Source organism: Poecilia reticulata, chromosome 8 (genome assembly GCF_904066995.2).
Source record: "Poecilia reticulata chromosome 8, P_reticulata-male-v2, whole genome shotgun sequence".
Taxonomy (NCBI): domain Eukaryota; kingdom Metazoa; phylum Chordata; class Actinopteri; order Cyprinodontiformes; family Poeciliidae; genus Poecilia; species Poecilia reticulata.
The window spans coordinates 287,501-306,311 of NC_088837.1; the positions used below are offsets into that span (position 1 = coordinate 287,501).

The window sequence follows — 18,811 nt, forward strand, 5'->3', positions numbered from 1 at the left end:
AGGATTAACCGAGACGTTCACTTTTGATTTATAAAACAATGTATGTTCTCAGATTAGAAGCTGTATACACTACAGCAGCGCAGCACTTTTCATTCGAATGCTATAGCGGTGTTTCAGGACCACAGGGGAATACTGACTGGTACTCTTATGAACTGACAGCCAACACACAACTAATATATATATTAGTTGTTTCATATATTATGTTTTATATGTGTGTGTGTGTGTGTGTGTGTGTGTGTGCGCGCGCGCGTGCGTGTGCGTGCGTTCGTGCGTGCGTGTGTGTGTGTGTGTGTGTGTGTGTGTGTGTGTGTGTGTGTGTGTGTGTGTGTGTGTGTGTGTGTGTGTGTGTGTGTGTGTGTGTGTGTGTGTCGTTATACAAAATACCGATTGATCGACTTTAGGTCTTTCCCAGCCGTACTTTCTGGCTATGGTGTGTCTGATATTATTTCACTTATCCTGTGGATTATATTGGTAATTTGCTTTCTATTGCAACCTCAACTCTTGAACAGGTCCTCTAAGTTATTTCCACCCACTGAAACTCAACCCTTACTTGTTTTAATCTGCATCCCCCTCCCGTCCACTCACCTTGCCACAGTGTTGTTACTACATCACTGACATCTGCACTAATATTTACTGTGGAAGAAGGAGAAATGTTTGCTCAAGCGTGTTTGTGATTGAGAGTATGTGCATATGTGTATTTGTTTGTTAACAAATTGGCATTCACGTCTCTATCCGTTCTTATTGCTGTATATATAATTGAAATAAGTACAACTGTGCCATGCTGTTATTGTAATTTGTTGATTTGTTGGATATGTCATATTTGATGTACACAGATATAGCGACATTTTGACTGTTTTACTGTTTGCGGTTACTTTATGTGAGTGCGTGGATGCGTGAAATCTGTGTGGTATTGTGTCCCTGTAAACTCTGTCAGTAAGCTTTTTGTAGTTATTTGTAACATTGAGTAAAACATAATTGTGAATAAAGTTTCTCACTGCAATCCAGACCGGACAGCATAAGGCCTTGGTTCACAGTGAAGAAAGGAAATGTTATGCAGTATAGTGTGATTCCAAGCTCTCTGCAAAACGTTTTCACACCTACGTTATTTACACCAAAACGTCATGGTATTTTACATAATCGTTGTCTGATATTTTGCGTTCTGCTAAAATATTATATCTTTACGTCGAATTCTCCTAACAGTCTCTCTATTTTGCAGGCCTGTCTTGAAAGTCCATGGAAGCAGCCTCATGGATAAAGGCGGTATTCTAGCACAAAGCTTCCCGGTTGCAGAAAAGACACAGCAAAACACACAACCAGCTGGTCAAAACGGGACAGTTTTCTTCTCTGATGCCCTAAGTGCGGATACAATAACAAATGATCGGCGGTGGACAAATGCGTCACGTTTCAGCATTTTCCGCCTTCAACGGATGCTGCTCCCAGAGAAATTAAGTTACCTTCTCCTGGTTTCCATTTGTAAACAACCGAATGAATTTTTAAACTCACCGACTGCTGGTGCAGTTCCCCTGCTTTTCTTTCTAACCTACTCGGTAGTCAAATGGGTCCTTCTCCGAGGCTCATCAGGACACAGTCTCCTGGCTCTTTTTCGTGTCTGTATGCGTTGGTGTATGAAGACATGCATAGATTTTTAAACTAACCCTTCCTGGTTTGGGCCACACTATAAAATGGAGGCAGGATTGACATTTACGTGTCAAACAGATGAGGGTTTGTATCTCCAAGTTAGATCGTAAAAATCTGTTCTGATTCCTCTCACTGGCTCTCCTCTGGTCACGTGGGGTCCATAAAGTTAGTTTTATGGTTTAGGGGAGTTGACAATGTACCATGTATTTCACATTCTAGAAAGCAAGTGACGGTTTAACGGCTTTGTGTGGATCCTAAAGGGGTCAGTAAGTAGAGACAGAGGCAAAGAAGCAGTGTGTGCGCTTGCGTGTGTGTGTGTACGTGTGTGTGAGTCTGTGACAGTGAAAAAGAGAGAGAAAGAAAGGGGAATAGAGAGAAAACAGGCCTCTATTAGCCGCAGCTGTTCTTGCTCTGGTTCACACTTGGAGCCCGGAGATCTCTGCTGTGGTCTGCTGTGGACTCTGGGAAAAGCTTGGGGAAGGAGAGTCGGGACGCAGAGTGAACGCCTCCCGGTAAGTGGGAGCTAAGTAGAGAGAGGGGGTGTGTTTGGTAAAGTGGGAAATGGAGCTGTGTAATTAACGTGCCACTCACTGTGAGCAGTAGTCCTGTTTGGCGCGGCCACCAGCTCCGGTGGATTTCAGGTACATATGACACCTGCTGATGAGGCTGGTGCTGCGAAGATCCTGAGGTTATAGATAGAGACAAACGTTTGAGCGCTGTTATCTGTAGCCACGGACGCATGTGTCGCTTTAACTTGTATCTATAACCCTGGCCTGTAAATGCAACCAGCTGTTTCAGGTTTTAGAAATGTATTTTTTTTTTCTTCAATTTGTAATGAAATATTCGGAGATCTAGTTCAAAGTATTCGTTTAAAGGAAATAGAGTTAAACAGAACAAAAGCGTAAGAAGATGATCACATTTTTGGTGGCGCAAAACAAACAAATAATCTGATCCTATCTTCTCGGTCAACCTGATCAACAGTTTTTTTATGCACAATCATCTTGTGCTGTAAGCTGTTTCAGATAAGAATTGAAAATTGTAAAAACATGCACATCTCTGCATTCATAAAGATCACACTATGTAGTGACATGTGTCAAAGGGAAGAAGCGAACCTCTGTCTGACATCATTCTGATGTTTTCCAGACAGGCTGGGTGTAAAATAATAATAAAAAAAGAGAACTGGACGCAAACATTTCAACGTTCTCCATCTGAAACCTGCTTGGATACGTTTTCTTTCATTCTGAACGGATAAACACATTCTAAACCACAGTAACACAAACCTAAACACACATACAACTCTAAACCTGACATTATTTTTGTCTTTATTACAAAAAACAAAAAGTAAAAAAATAAATAAATTAATGATCCTAAATTCTTCATTTATACAAGATTTCAACCGCATTTAATGTCAAACTTAAAGGAATAGTGAGAACTTGAAGAACTGCAGTAAAAATAGACTGAGTGAATTTCATGTATTTACCAGCAAAATGTGTTTCCATTACATCAGTTGCAGATATCAATACTTCAAAAACATTGATAAAATGTTAACTCACATTTAATTACGTTTGCCAGTGAAATGGATCCTGCCTTGGTGCACAAGCTCCAGAATTTCAGCAAAGCTCCTGCTTTTAGCAGCAACAATTTAATGTATCTACACCTGACAAATTAATTGATGATCATTAAGTAAAGACGATTAATGTAACCGTGTGTGTGGGTGTGTGTGTGTGCGCGCGCGCGCGTGTGTGTGTGTGTGTTACTGTCGCTAAAATAACACACGCTATATATATATATATATATATATATATATATATATATATATATATATATATATATATATATATATATATATATATATAGATATATATAGATATATATATATATATATAGATAGATAGATAGATAGATAGATAGATAGATAGATAGATAGATAGATAGATAGATAGATAGATAGATAGATAGATAGATAGATAGATAGATAGATAGATAGATGCTGATTGCTTCAACAAGGACTGAAAGGTCTTTTGTATTTAACACAATTGCTGCGTCACCAAACATACCTTTTTTTTTGGGTTAAGTTACTTTAGTTACATATTTTTTTCTGTTGTTTTTTTTCCACTCTGCTTCTGTTGTTGGCCTTTGAATATAAAACAGAAGGCCCTTTGTTTATAATGGCAAAATTAAGTTGCAGATCCTGGACATACAATTATTGCAATTCAACTGCAATTATTGGCAACTATAATAATTGAGAAGTGCTGTCAATGTTAATATAATCTAACGGATTATGAAATAAATTAATGAAACAACATTTAGTTTTGTATGTATGTATGTATGCAAGGAATTTTGATTTCTGTGAAAATGTTTGAGGCTCTTTGAGTTGGCCCGTAAGTACGTAGCGCATTTTGGGGCTGGTCTGGGTCCTTGAGTAAATTTCAGTTCAGTAAACAGGAAGCCAAAAAAACCTCCCTATTACATTTTTCATCAGCTTCCTCCCTTAAATGATGAAACAGGACCGCGGTCCGCGGCCTCCGGCCCCTGCCGCTTTCCTCCCACACAGCTCTCCTCACACTTACAGCTCCCCGCGGCGCTCAGACTGGTAGAAATATACATGTCTCTCCATTCCAAGAGACTTAGGGAAGCTTTGGAATGGACAGGCAGAACTGTGAGCTCCTTTTTTCTTCTTAATATTTTTCTTTTGCTCTGTGTGTGTTCAGTTTGTCGTTTATGTGCATAGGGCAGTTCCACTCAAAAGAGCCGCTTTTAACTGTTGTGCGTTATGTACATTATGCGTATGGGCTTGCTGCTTGTTTGAAGCTGTCAGACGGGCTGGGTTTGTGTTGGTGATGAAGAGTGGAGTTAGGAACTCATGAAACTGACCTTTTATTGCCAGGCTTTGCAGAAGGCGTGTGTTTGGTGTGTTAGGGAGAGTCGTGGGCTTCCTGTGGGATACATCTTGTTGCGTTTAACTGCTTTAGGGCTTCAGTTGAAGTGAAACAGGTAAATGACCGGGATTTGTCATTCGCTTTGTGTTTTACAAAAAGCGTACTCTCTTCAAGAAATCTTTTGAATATCAGAAGTATTTTTGTTCATTTTGGATACGTGTCTGCTTCACCGCATAAAAAGGAAGTTCAATGATTAGAGATTGGTCAGTGGCCCCCTTTTTACCTCACCCTCCCATTCTCCTTCATTGCTGCTGTCTGTCTCCTGGGCCAGAATCTCTTGTCAGTGTTTCAGCGCTGCGTTTCATCTGGCATTTGACAATATTCTGTTGATTCCGAAACGTCACAGTTCGCGTGCTCAGAGACCCATACGTCAGCCGTGATGGCCTTTGGACATTGATAGGGGTGAAAAGTTCGGTCAAGACTCATGAATAATGAACGAGACGGAGTCACCGCGAGGTCAACAGACAGGCTCGAGCCGAGCAAGACAACGAAGACTCCTGCGCAGGAGCAAAGTCGAGGGAAAGCTTCTACTAACATGGGGGAAAGGTATTAACAGTTGGCTGCTTTCAGAAGTGCCCTCTATTTCCGAATCAGATGTCAGGAGGATGTGAGACAAATAACAAACTTCCTCTTGTCTGGCTGAGTAAACATTGTCAACAACGACTCAGGCAGATCTGAAAATAAATAAAGAAGCGTTTGATCTATTTATGTGACAATTTAATGAGCCATATTTTAAGTCGACAGATTTAATTTTTGCATGAGCTTCAGAAAGAATATATGTTCTTTCGTTCTCAGAGGTTGGGTTGACAACGATCTGTAGTGCCTTGTCTCCTATATGCTTGGCATATATATATATATATATATCTTGGCATCTTGTGTTCTTACAAGATGCAGCTCTTCTTCACCGCCACCAGAGCTCGCTTCAGACCACGAGGACAGATGGAAACAGCCCAACCAGCTCTGCACCACCTTCACAAGGCGCCACCCCACCCCACCCCTCCAATCCTTCCGACACCCCCACCATACCTTTAAGCCACCAGCTGGCATTAACTTTAAGCTCTGTCCGGTCTTTCTGCACCTTTTATTTATTTTTTTTGTACTGCTTACCGATTAATTGCGAAGTCCGACGGTAGGGTTTCTCTAATGCGATCAATTAGAAGGGGAAAAAAGTCGCATAAGCTGGTGAATAGTGTGTTTCATGTTGATCAATCTGAATCTGCTGAAAATTTTTTAGAGATATTTAAAGAAGCATGTGAATGTCTGTCCTTTACTATGACTGTTTCCTCTCTACTCCCTTCTTCCTGCCCCTGGTGAAGAAAAAGGGGGAGCTGTTATCAGCAGGGCTACATGACTCGCTGCTGGGGCTACCAGCAAAAAGTTCAGAGTTGAAGGGTCAAAAGTTCGCCATCATGCGGTAGTTCTCTCCACCACCAGCACTATGTCAAAGGCAAAAAATAGAAGGAGGGGGACTGTCATGAGACTGTCATGTTACTCATGACAGAAATAATAGGCGAAGTAGAGGTGAAGGCCTGACCTTTCATTCCTTACCAACCTAGTGACAAAACCAGAACGCTCCTCTTGATGCAGTTAAGACAGGAGAGACAGAGCGAGAGAGGCTGGCGGAGGGAGGGTATTCAGTGACATGCAGGCAGGTACAGGTGTTAGGCTACATGTCCTGTTCACACTGTCCAACATTTGTTTTATATCCACTCAAACTAGAATCGGATGATTCCTAATTTTCAAGACATGGTCCTTAGAAACATGTGTAGATATACTCAATGTTTATATTTTATTATGCATGATCAAGCCACTGCGATGTGCTATGCGTATTTATTCTAAAGAATCCCAGCACTTTACCCTTTCCTCCACCCCAAATTTACTCACCTTGTATCACCTGAAAGCATTTTCAGGCATAGAGGACTAATGTCTCAGCAAGATTTAGAGAAACTCATCAAGGCGTTTATCTTTAGTCGCATTTATTCCTGCAGCAGCGTCTTCACGGGTCTGACTAACAAATCAATCCTCCAACTACAGCTGATCCTGAACGCTGCTGCCAAGAAGCCAAGAAGATAGAGAACATCACCCAGTCCTACAGTCCTTCAGTGAAAGAACAGACTTTAAGATAATGTTCGTTTATAAACCACTGAACATTTTAGCACCACACTACATTAAAGTTCTGCTGTTGTTGTATCAACCTTACAGACCTCTTAGATCTTCTTGTTCTGATTCTACTTTACTTCCAGAATCAGAACCAATCATGGAGAAGCAGCATTCAGCTTCTATGCATCACAAATCTGGAACAAACTTCCAGAAGACTACAGAACAAACGCTGAAAAAAACAAAAGCTGAAAAACGGAGTTACTTTAAATCTAGAATAAAAATCCAGATTTTATTTTGATTAGCAGTAAGTTGAACAGTGATCAACATATTTGATGTGTATTTGCTTGACAATTTTGATAATGACATCGGACAAAATATAACATTTATTTGTTTCATCCATATTTTATGACTGAATTATATTTTTATATGGAAAAAGGACTTTGGACTGCCTTGTCTCTGAAATGTATGAAAATAAGCTTGACTTGACTTAATAGCATACAAATAAAATAATAAGGCTCTTTTTAAAAGGGACAGTGTACAGCTCAAACATAAATGTCACCATTAAAGGTGTTTTTCCTGATTATAGCATAAGCTTATTCCATATGCAGTTAGTTAACAACAGGTTACAAAATAGATATTTAATACAATAAAACAGGACAAAATTGATCACCACATAAAACTGTCATTTCACACCACACACACGCATGCACGCACATACACAGACTTAATCACTGGCGCACGTATGCACACACTCTCTCTTGCTCTCTCTCACTCATACATTTAATTACTTCATATTTCAGCAATTATTATATATATATATATATATATATATATATATATATATATATATATATATATATATATATATATATATATATATATATATATATATATATATATATATATATATATAGAGAGAGAGAGAGAGAGAGAGAGAGAGAGAGAGAGAGAGAGAGTTACAGGTTCTCACATCAGCAGAAACAAGTTCCACTACTTAGCAGACTTTATAGAATGAAGAGATTGTAGGCAAAATGGTACAGTACAATCTCTTGCAAACAAAAGCAGCTATTCCACTGTTGTACTGCAGTGGAATAACACTACAGTGAATATGAATAGCCAATTTCATATTTGTTGCCCTCACTATTTTTATTATTATTATTATCATTTTATTGAGAAGTCCAGCCAAAGTACAAATTTCAATCTGATTGTCCTGGAACTAAATGTTGCAATTTAGCACTGAATTCCAAGACTGTTGTTTAGGTCTTCACAGTTACTCTTGACCACTGACCACGTGACTACTTGGATGAAATTTGAACAATGTTGCACTTGCACCAGTCACTGCAAAAGATGAATCCGAAATTCAGAAACGTGCATAAAGCTCGTTGGTCACGAATAAGATTATTTAATTACTGTAATGTGAAAACTGTTGCAGTCAATGCATTTCCATAGATTGCTTAAAAGGGGGTGAATAATTTTTAAATGCAATGTTTTGTTAAAATATTTCTGAAATGTATGAAGTTGGAATATTAAAGATTATACCCGTTTGTTAAAATGTGGGAGCTGATTAGTCCTGTTAGTAACTGGGTGTTTTATTAGTTTGTTTTTGGCTAAAATAATGGGGAAATGTGAAGTTTAAAGCAATACTGATAGAATTACTTGAAAACTGTGGACACATGTTTTCAGTTACCCCGACAATATTTTTTCCATTTTAGACAATATAGCAAATCAGGGCTCTGTGCATTGTCTGCATGCAGTTCACTACTGATGATATACAAACTCTAAAGTTGTATAACAGATTGATTTGTAATAGCCTACTCCCGAGTCTTTCGATTCGTTCACGTATTACTGTTCATGGGTGAGTGATTTATATTTATACAACAAAAGTAAAAGGACAATTGATTGTGGAAGAAAAGAATAAAACCTGTGAAAAAAAGACCTTTACTTCCATGGGTCATTTTTCTTGGAGTAATGACTCCAACTCAATTTGGTATGACAGATAAAGCGGGAGAGGGAAGGTCTGGAAGTAAATGACAGAAAGACAGGATGAGGGACAGAAGGGAGTGAAGAGAGGTGGACGTGTCAAAGAAAGGGTGTGGAAAAGAGAGGAGGTGAGTGAGGCACAAGGAAAGGGGAGAGGCTGGCTCTGCTCAGGGTGAACGGGAGGTCATCTCGTCTCACAAGCATTAAAATGTGGATCAGGGACGCGGGGCGTCACGCCTCGCGCGTTAAACAAAGAGTGTGCCAAACTGGCAGATTAATTTGAAAACTTGAGTCCGTACACTTAATGCCTTAAAGAGACCACAGTCTTCACAGCAGCCCCGCTCTGCTCTGTCTACCTCTGTCCCAAAGCCTCCACTTTCCACCAGGCGCTGATCTCTGCGGATCCTCCCTCACCGACGGCGGGGGACGGTAGCGATTGTGTCCGGTTGTGCGGGTTGCTTCCTCCCCCTGGAAGATTCTCGTTAAATCATTTAAATTTGAGAAGAATCGCACTTAGAGGACCGTGTGAAGCATGCTGCCGAAGAGTCATATTTTCGTTTTCAAGAGGGCTGAAAGCGTGCGTGAAGGAGCTAATCTTCGGAAATGGCAGCCTCCTAGTTATGACCTATTATTCCTTTAGAAGCTGGTTTAAGGCAAAACACACCGAAGAACCCAATGCTGGAAGATCAGAGCGGGGAAGCGCGGATATAAGTCGTGACAACTGACGTAAAACGAGCCTTGTTATGCAGAAAATACATGACGGCGTCCAGGATTGTGTTGATGGTGTAAATTAAAACAAAAAAGAACTGGTATAACATGGTGGAATCAGGATCAGAAACATGGATCAATTCGGTGGCAGCGACGGAGGAAAGCCAGGTGAGCTTCCACGGAGTGAGTAGCCTGCAAGGAGCAAAAATACGCTGCATGAAAGGAGATGCTTCGTTTGTATTTCGCTTTGTGTGTGTGTGTGTGTGTGTGTGTGTGTGTGTGTGTGTGTGTGTGTGTGTGTGTGTGTGTGTGTGTGGGTGGGTGGGTGCGCGTGCGTGCGTGCGTGCGCGTGCGTGCGTGCGTATGTGCGTGTGTGTGTAGCAGGTGCGTTGTTCAAGCTGAGAGGAAGAGGAAGATCACGTGTAGATCCCACCTCCCCTCCTTCTCGGTGTGTCTGTTTTCAGTACAGTGCCCTTTTCATTGATCAGCGTCGCTGTCTTATCGGCTGAGGAGTATTTGCTTTCTGTTTTCCAGAACCATTTCCGTTTTAGTGCCATGTCTGCGTTAATTATTTATTTCAGCTCAGCCAGAAGGAGACTGTGCTGTAAATAGATAGATAGATAGATAGATAGATAGATAGATAGATAGATAGATAGATAGATAGATAGATAGATAGATAGATAGATAGATAGATAGATAGATAGATAGATAGATAGATAGATAGATAGATAGATAGATAGATAGATAGATAGATAGATAGATAGATAGATAGATAGATAGATAGATAGATAGATAGATAGATAGATAGATAGATAGATAGATAGATAGATAGATAGATAGATAGATTAGATGTGAAAATGAAAATTCGATCATTGAATAGCGGTTTGTCTCCTGTTTGGAGCAGTGATGATGGTCGAAGTTCTGGACTGGGAGTTTAACATTGCAGGTTTCAGCTTCACAGCTTCGAACTCTGAATGCAGCACAATCCGTGTCAGACGTCTGCGGCTCTTCATTTTTCCCCCTGTTCGTTATTTTACATAACAATAACCACCGAGCTGAGCAGGGTTTATTTTTCAAACTGCACAATGGGAGAAAGTAGCATTTCTCCTCTTCTTCATTGTTTCTGCAGCTTATTCACATTCGTAATATTTCAAAACATTGACAAGACCGCTGGCTGTCAATGTGGTTCCTTTAACCCTTCAATATGCTCTGTTTTATTTTCATCTTGTTGCGGCCCTCAACAATGTTTTAAAAAATCCTTCGTTTATATATTTACGTTTTTTTTTTAAAAGAAAAACCTTATTAAATGGGTTTTTATTTGCTTTGCTATTATTTGCAATTTTTTGTTCTGGCTTTTTATTAAAAGGCATGTGCATTTTGGAAATTTTGCATTTTGCTTTGTCCCGAAGAGATATCGACGTTCTTCTTGAATTACACAATTTAACTAGAGTATAGATTATTTTATTTTTATCACTCATGATGGACAGAGTACTGACTATGAAAATAAATGCTCCCGTGAACAATTATAAATCATTGTTACCGTTCATAACAGTGAACGGTTAAACTAAAAAAAAAAAAAATAATATATATATATATATATATAATTATTTTTTTTCCTAGGTTTTGTTTGCCTGAGGTTTCTTCTAAGTGTTGTCCTGTCCTGTTTGACCGCATATTTTCTGGGTACTTTGACCTCTACAATTTGCGGGGAAAACAATGGATCTGCTATTGGACTGAAAGGTTTGTGCTGACAAACTTGACAGAGAGAAAAACGAGTCCTGTGGTTAGATTCAACATAACTTGATCAATACCTGGAATGACCCTCAACTGAGGGTCAAGGTGACAGGAATATGAGCACATAGAATAGAATAGAATAGAATAGAATAGAATAGAATAGAATAGAATAGAATAGAATAGAATAGAATAGAATAGAATAGAATAGAATAGAAAGCACAGCAGATTTTACTCCTTCCCATTTCAACAATCCACATGTTGTTTGCTATTTTGAGGAAACGTCGAGCAGTATCGCCTGCAGCTTGGAGCAACTGTTCGTGTCAAAAATCGATGTGCAGAGTAGAAAAACATAAGATAGTAATTACATGGAAAGCATAGGGCGAACGGACTAAATGTATGAAATTCACCACGTTCCTCTTACATAAATAAATAACACTTGGACTAAATGTAATCATCATCAAGGCGCAGTGTTATTTAATACAACTGTACAACTGAAAGAAAGAAAGAAAGAAAGAAAGAAAGAAAGAAAGAAAGAAAGAAAGAAAGAAAGAAAGAAAGAAAGAAAGAAAGAAAGAAAGAAAGAAAGAAAGAAAGAAAGAAAGAAAGAAAGAAAGAGAAAAAACTAATCCATTATGCATTACATGCCTTTTTTAAGAACGACTCCTAAAATCACTTTTTAATTCAGTTACATCAGAGTTTGCAAGACAGACAACTATGCATTTACTGCACCGAAACGGTATTTATCCATTTATTCTCTGCTCCATCCATTCTCCAGGCCGATTTCTAATGACAATTTTGATAGGACAGGGTCTCTTCGTGCCAAGTGATTTGTCTTTTCTTTCAAGAAAATGCGTTCATTCTTTAAGAGCGGCCGCTATTGCAAGAGCCAAGATATTATTTTCTTACTCAGCAATTTTTGATTCGTTACAGATGTAACCTTAACCAAATTACTGTATAATTTGATTAGGGTTAGCCTGATTTATATCACATTACATTTTTAATGGAAAAAATACATCCTACGTATTAAGTACGTAAATAAGTAATATATTTTCAAAAGAAAACAAACAAAAAACAAAATCAGACTCATAAAGGCCTAAATTTCCCTCCATCGTGGACAGACTCAAATGATCAATATTGTTAAAATAGCAACGTCTCGAAGTATATATGAAATACATATTTAGTAATCCTGTCATGTCATCTGCTAAACATATTTTACATAAGTACACGGAATTTAAATAATGAACCATTTCGTCATGCTTTTCTAAATCCATTCGTTTGAACAATTAATACATATCGTAAAGTAAATAACACATATTTCCAGTTAAATAACCAGTTTTAAAAAATCCTATAATACCTTCCCACCAAATTAAATGTATTCATTTAAGTTATATTTATAGCTTTGGAAAATATGTAGAAATTTGTACAAAGTAGTACTGAAGCATTCTGTGAAGCCTACTCTCCTCTTCTCATCAGAGCAAAGAAACAAAAATAACATGTTCAAATAGCTGCTCGCTTTTATTGTGAGGCCTCGAGCTGCAGGACGTTAGAACAGCGTTAAAATTCCACCAGAGCTGTCACGTGATCCGGTGTCAATGACAGATATAGAGAAGAGAAATCAGAAATAATAAAAACAATACAAGTTTCACCTTTACAGAGTCGATGTCTTCTATATCTACCCTGTAGATCCGGATTTGTGTCAAAATGTCTAAAAGCATCACAAATTCAGTTCTAGGGGAGTATATAGTGGATTTACACACGACGGATTCACCATTGCTACCGTGACCCTGGACGACACGCAAGCGGCTGCTTCCTGTTCGAATGTGTTTGCAAAATTAAAGTGAACCTCTAAAAGTCATCACTCCTCTTTCCATTGTTAGCTTTGACATTTTTAGCTTAGGACATTTTTGGGATATATATATTTTGCTTTTGATGGGGAATTTGGAATACTGGAGTCCTTATCCAGGGTGATTAAAATATACAGCAGTTGTTTTGGTTCTGTTTAAAAGTATGACATTTTTATGTGAAAAGTATGATGACGGGATAATTTGCTATTCTCTCACTCTCTTTCTCAGACTTTCTTTTGCATGTTTTTAATTTATTTATTTATTTATTTATTTATTTATTTATTTATTTATTTATTTATTTATTTAGTTTTATTTTTTAGAAGCAAATTGTTTTATATGGGCTATGGGTGTTTATGTGTGTCCACTCAGCGTCCTCACTTTTGATCGGCAGCATGTTGTGTACACATATTTAACTTTAATAAACAGCAATTGTGGTTTAAAATGAGCTATGCTTAATTTCTATTTATTGCGTGTGTGTGTTTGGTTGGGTGTTGTACTGGGCTGATGATGTGGCAGGTTGTTGACACCGGAGAGGAGGAAATTAAACCTTGACCGGCGCTAAATCCAGTATTTTTCATGACTCTCTCTCTCTCTCTCTCTCTCTCTCTATATATATATATATATATATATATATATATATATATATATATATATATATATATATATATATATATATATATATATATACACTTTATACCTTTATACTTTATACCGTAAGTGAGGATTGGTTGATTGTTGGCTGGGTGCCTGGTGGAACCGCGTTTTAAAAGAATGACACCGATGCTGAACTCTCGTTCCTCTTGCAAAGGTTTTCTGGTGATTTAGGAGGCCGCTGAACCTGAATTACTTGATGAATTTTCTATCGATCCTAAACACGTCAGATTAATCTCTGACACTGCTACTGGGTGGCGGTGCAGGAGCCGGCCAGGCCACTCTTCCACTCCCCGGTATTAGCGCAGAATGAGAAGAATAAGGGGGAAGAAAGTTGGCAAACAGCCTCTGCACACACCTTGTATGTACACAGAGGGAGGTGCAGGCGCCATTAACTCCCCAGAGTACTTTCTTTCGCTACTTATTTTATTTTATTTTATTTTATGCTTGAACTGCTTAGTCAGGCACTTAAAAGAAGAAAAAGCGACAAAAGATTACTGCGAAGAATAAGATGTGGCTCATTTTTATCGTTGTAAGAACATCAACGTTTTTTATTTGTTTGTTTTTGTTTGTTTTGTTTTTTTTTGTCTGAGATTCTTCCTCTTGTACAAGCTCCGGGTCTGGTAATATGAGCAGATCGATACGCAGAGCCAGCAGGGGAAATGATTGAGGCTTAAAGTGAGAGCTTCTAATCAAAAACTGAGGTCATATGATCTTGCGCGTGCGAGAGCGGAGTGTATGTTTAATTCCATTTCCTTATCCGGGGGTCCGTCCAAGAGGCGTGCAATTGGCTGCTTTCCGTCACGTGGAATCCCAACTTTGTTCACTTGACAGAAAAGAAGGAGGGTTTAAGTGAACAGGAATAACCGAAGACTAAAGGGATGACATATAAATTTTAGTTATATTTCTTTTCAAGCCTGTGCAATTTGAGAAAAAGACTGAAATTAATGGTCATGAGCTCCTATTTGATCAACTCCAACTATGTGGATCCGAAGTTCCCACCTTGCGAGGAATACTCACAAAGCGACTATTTGCCCAGTCACTCCCCGGACTATTACGGCTCCCAGAGGCAGGACCCTGCCGCTTTCCGGCCAGACTCTGTCTACCACAATGAGCACAACCCGGCTCATCACCAACACCGACTCGAGCCGCCGTACACGCCGTGTCAGCGTGCACCTCAACCCGCTTCAGAAGTGACGTCCCCCCAGGGTCACACTATTCTCCCCACCGGTCTGCACACCACCCCTGTGTCGGAGCAGAGCCTCCGCTGTGACTCGGTAACACCGAGCCCGCCTCCACCTCCAATATGCGGCCAAACACCTCGCAGCCAAAGCGCTTCTTCCCCCGCCAGCAGCCGAAAGGACCCGGTGGTGTATCCGTGGATGAAGAAGGTGCATGTAAACATCGGTAAGAGCTGCATGGGAACTTTATCCCCTCTCTCTTCCACTGTCTGCAGCTGAGATCTGGCTATGCGTAAAACTTGGTGTCCACCGTCTGAACCCATGTTGCGTTAGCAGCAGAAGAGAGGGCTTGCTGCAGGGTTGAGATTTACGGTCGTCTGTTTGCAGGGTCAATGTAATTACACCCTCCATAAATTTTTATTACACCTCTCAGCTGTGGTGTCTTTTGAAGGCTGATCTCAGGCTGCTCTGCCTTATGACAACTCGGAGCGAGCCCATAAGTTAGCTTTTATGCGCTGGTAATTCGACTTTAAGTGGTGCGGCTTTATAAACGGTGGACTCCAACCTTCCGTTCCTCTCGTTGTTCCAAGAAAGGGAAGTTTTATGACAGATGAAATATTCATGTTTATAGAGTCGGTCGTAAAACACTAATGTGAAAGCGAATAGCTCCAGTCTGGTGTGGATTCTCTCTACTGGTATTGCAACCGAAGCCTTCATCATGAGTTCACTCGTTATATTTGCGAAAAACGAACGACCTTTGCTTTGTTTTTATTTTTTGTTGTCCTACAAATAATCTATTCCGTTTTTACAGTCAGAACGACGGAAATCCACCGCGTCATATTGTATGCAGATGTCTGTATTTTTTTCAGATTTGTAGAATCATTACTTAGTCAGTCATTCTGTGTCATCATGCCTGCCTCTCCACCACTCCTCTCCCCGCCTCCGCCAAAACCACCGCCTTTGTTTTTCACCAGCTAGAAAACAAAGAGAACAGTATCCACACTTCCAGTTAGTGCCATTTGCTCACGAAATCACAGAAAATAATGTGTATTAGCTCTGGATGTTTGATTAATGTTGCAGACAAAGTTATTTTATTTTTAAACAAGTCGACGCAAAATACTATTGAGTCTGCGCGCAAGACAGGCGCTCACACAACGCCATCTGGATGTGGAGTGTCACTGCCTCGGGCCCGGCGCGTCTCCTGGCAACATCTGCATGTCTCTCAGCATGTGGGCAACCACATCATGCGAAACAACACAAACCACAAAAAATAAATAAATAAATTGCATCTTCAATCATTACATGGACGTGTCACTGTGAGAGACTTATTCAGGTTCTCGATTTATTTTTTTAACAACAATACTCCAGTTAAATATTGCTGCAACAATCTTGTTCATTTCTCAACAGTTTACGTATGCCTGGTTAGCTTACTATCTTCTAACTTTATTTATTTATTTATTTATTTATTTATTTATTTATTTATTTATTTATTTATTTATTTATTTATTTATTTATTTTTTTGGCTTTTTAATGCCTCGTCCCTTTGTTTTTCCACAGTAAATTCCAGCTACTCTGGTGGAGAACCTAAACGCTCTCGGACGGCCTATACTCGCCAACAGGTTCTGGAGCTGGAGAAGGAGTTCCACTACAACCGCTATCTGACACGCAGGCGTAGAGTGGAGATCGCGCACACTTTGTGTCTGTCAGAGCGGCAGATAAAGATCTGGTTCCAGAACCGGAGGATGAAATGGAAGAAGGACCACAAGCTGCCCAACACGAAAGTCCGCTCCGGGACTAACAGCATCACAAGCTCTCAGACTGTGTCCGCATCTCAGAACCGCTCTTCCGGACCTCTATAGCACGGCTCTTTGAGTTGTGGCAATGTGGTGCCCGTCCGTATTTTCCCGTTTTCAGATTGGAAACTGAAGATGTGGTGAAACAAACCCTCCGGAATGTGCACTTTGGACCAGAGTAGAAACTTAACGCTTGAATAGAGGACCAACTCAACTCGTGGCAGACTGCAGGGCCCGGACTGTTCCGTAACAAACCTATGACTTTGTGTGGGGGGGTTTTGTGGGAGGACTTGTAAAATCTGACTTAAAGAATCCAAAAGGGAGGCATGTGTTAGAATTAAAAACACAGAGCTACACAGTTCGTCGAATAGATTTCCCGAATCCTAACATCGCTGTACTTTTTCTCCTCTTTAAATGTACTTCTGCCGTCTAGACAGTCACCCACTTACCATATTTTACGTATAGTGCTGTGTGTGTGTGTGTGTGCGCGCGCGCGCGCGTGCGTGCGTGCGTGCCTGCGTGTGTGTGCGTGCGTGCGTGCATGTGTGTGTGTTTTAATACTCTTTTCTTTAGCTTTTTTTTTATTATTTTGAGAACATCCTAGCTTCCATGTTTAATCACACCAAACCTGAGAGCCATTATTTATGTCTTCTTTGTGGGGTACAAAGCAAAGGGGTGAACCGCGCGGCTCTGCCCATAACCCCGCCCTCTCAGACCACTACCCCCCCTGACACACTTCTAAAAAATTGAACTGTCGTTTCCTCCATAGTCCCCACTCAACCTCCACACAAGCGCGCGCGCGCGCGCACGCACACACACACACACACACACACACACACACACACACACACACACACACACACACACACACACACACACACACACTGCATACTGCATAAAAACAGTAGAAAACATCATGTAGCCACGCTGGTACCCGCAGAACTCAAACAGAACATACCCACAAGTCGAACCCAGCAGGCGGTCTGATTGTTAGTTGTTATAGTTTGAACTCGGCTTTCCTTTTGTTCTTGATGGCAGAATATAACTTTTGAACATGTTATTAGAGCTATTTTTGAAGTCAGTATTGATTGTAAAGCGGTACTCTGCGTTGACATTGCTGAGAGTGAAGCAGAAGGTTTATTTGGTCCACTGACTGCTCATATTCGTATGTCATAAAGGCTGCAGAGATATACAATTATTTTCCAGCACTTATGAAACGTGGATGAGGTAAAACGTTTCCCACTGGACATTAATAATCACACCAAAATCGTACAAATAGTACGTACACAGCACTAAATAATGTATTTCTTATTACCTCACGTGTAAATATATATATGAATATAAATATGTTTTATGACATCCTGTTGTCGCTTGCTCGTTGATGAAGTGACAGGTTTTCAAGCTTTTATTGACAATGAAGAGGTATATTTTTTCTTCCAACAAAAGCTCTATTCTTTTGTTCTATGTCGGAATGAAATCGTTTGCAAATGATAGAGGTTTTAGTACACAAGGTGTTTACAGACCAAGAAAAAGTGATTTCTCTTTCTTTTCTTCTGATTTCATGTTTTTCTGTACATTGAATCAGAGCACATTCCTTTTTCTCAAGTGTCTGATGTTTTTATTTATCCGACCTGAATTTGCAAAAAATTTTTTTATTGTTTTCGTTATAATCCAAGTGCCACAGCCGCAATGATAGTATTTGTTGAACATGAGTTACCTCCCGGATATCTATATGTTCCTTTCTCACTTTCCTTAATGTCAAGTTTTGTTTTTGTTTTTGTAAATAGACCAAAAATATAAATAAATTACTGAACGTGTAATATTTCCAGTGTTATTCTATTTTCTTTTTATTAAATATTGTTTCCACTTGTTTTTACATAACGACATGAACAATTAATGTATTTTTAAGGTTTTCTCCTCATTGTCAAATTGGATTTAAAATATTCCTTCTCTAACTGATCTAACGCTTTAGGTAAATTATAATTTCTTCTTTCATTTTACTTTGTGGTGTCTGTGGATTTGTCCCCCATCAGGATTTTCCGCTGGAAGAAGTATTTGACACACGATAAATAATAACATATTATCTCGGTGTTGGTTTTGCCTACAAAGCCACGGTAAACTGTCTTCAGAAATCACGAGGCTGCGATGATTAATCTGTCCCCGCCAGGAATGATCCTGGTACATTACGTCCTGTAATCTCGTTTTAAATCACAAGCCGTCCTTCCGTTTCTCTCCCTTTCTCT

General features: G+C 39.6%; 3 protein-coding genes and 2 long non-coding RNA genes across 11 annotated transcripts in view; 3 read left to right on the forward strand and 2 right to left on the reverse strand.

The window, feature by feature from the left end:
* Positions 1 to 1,004, forward strand: part of hoxb5a (homeobox B5a) — a 4,196-nt gene extending 3,192 nt beyond the window's left edge. Inside the window, exon 2 of the mRNA XM_008415108.3 lies at positions 1 to 1,004. This exon is cut by the window's left edge and continues 450 nt beyond it. The gene's annotated coding sequence lies outside the window, so the exon portion shown is untranslated.
* LOC103468206 (uncharacterized) overlaps positions 1 to 1,652 on the reverse strand; it is a 15,536-nt gene extending 13,884 nt beyond the window's left edge. Inside the window, exon 1 of the long non-coding RNA XR_014088448.1 lies at positions 1,504 to 1,652. This is a non-coding gene — a long non-coding RNA (uncharacterized LOC103468206). The remainder of the gene's footprint in view (positions 1 to 1,503) is intronic.
* The window catches only part of LOC103468219 (uncharacterized), a 352,500-nt gene that overhangs the window by 266,749 nt on the left and 66,940 nt on the right, over positions 1 to 18,811 (reverse strand). The gene's annotated exons all lie outside the window — the stretch shown is intronic.
* hoxb3a (homeobox B3a) overlaps positions 1 to 18,811 on the forward strand; it is a 69,912-nt gene that overhangs the window by 18,500 nt on the left and 32,601 nt on the right. The window contains exon 1 of one of the 7 annotated variants that reach the window (XM_081609552.1): positions 1,707 to 2,150. The exons of 4 other annotated variants lie outside the window; for them this stretch is intronic. The gene's annotated coding sequence lies outside the window, so the exon portion shown is untranslated. Of the gene's footprint in view, positions 1 to 1,706; positions 2,151 to 7,675; positions 9,534 to 18,811 lie in introns of those variants that run through there. 2 more of the 7 variants (XM_081609555.1, XM_081609550.1) reach the window with 2 other exon arrangements.
* On the forward strand, positions 13,658 to 18,390 carry hoxb4a (homeobox B4a). The gene is made up of 2 exons (XM_008415110.3): positions 13,658 to 15,001; positions 16,333 to 18,390. Exons 1-2 carry the CDS (start codon positions 14,542 to 14,544, stop codon positions 16,632 to 16,634), a joined length of 762 nt encoding a protein of 253 aa, XP_008413332.2. The 5' UTR covers positions 13,658 to 14,541; the 3' UTR covers positions 16,635 to 18,390.

Bases quoted from the DNA above. Each gene is read 5' to 3' on its own strand.
- hoxb4a (XM_008415110.3), top strand. From the start codon at position 14,542: ATGGTCATGAGCTCCTATTTGATCAACTCCAACTATGTGGATCCGAAG. The intron at 15,002-16,332 runs GTAAGAGCTGCA...GTTTTTCCACAG, and splicing joins GAAGGTGCATGTAAACATCG to TAAATTCCAGCTACTCTGGT.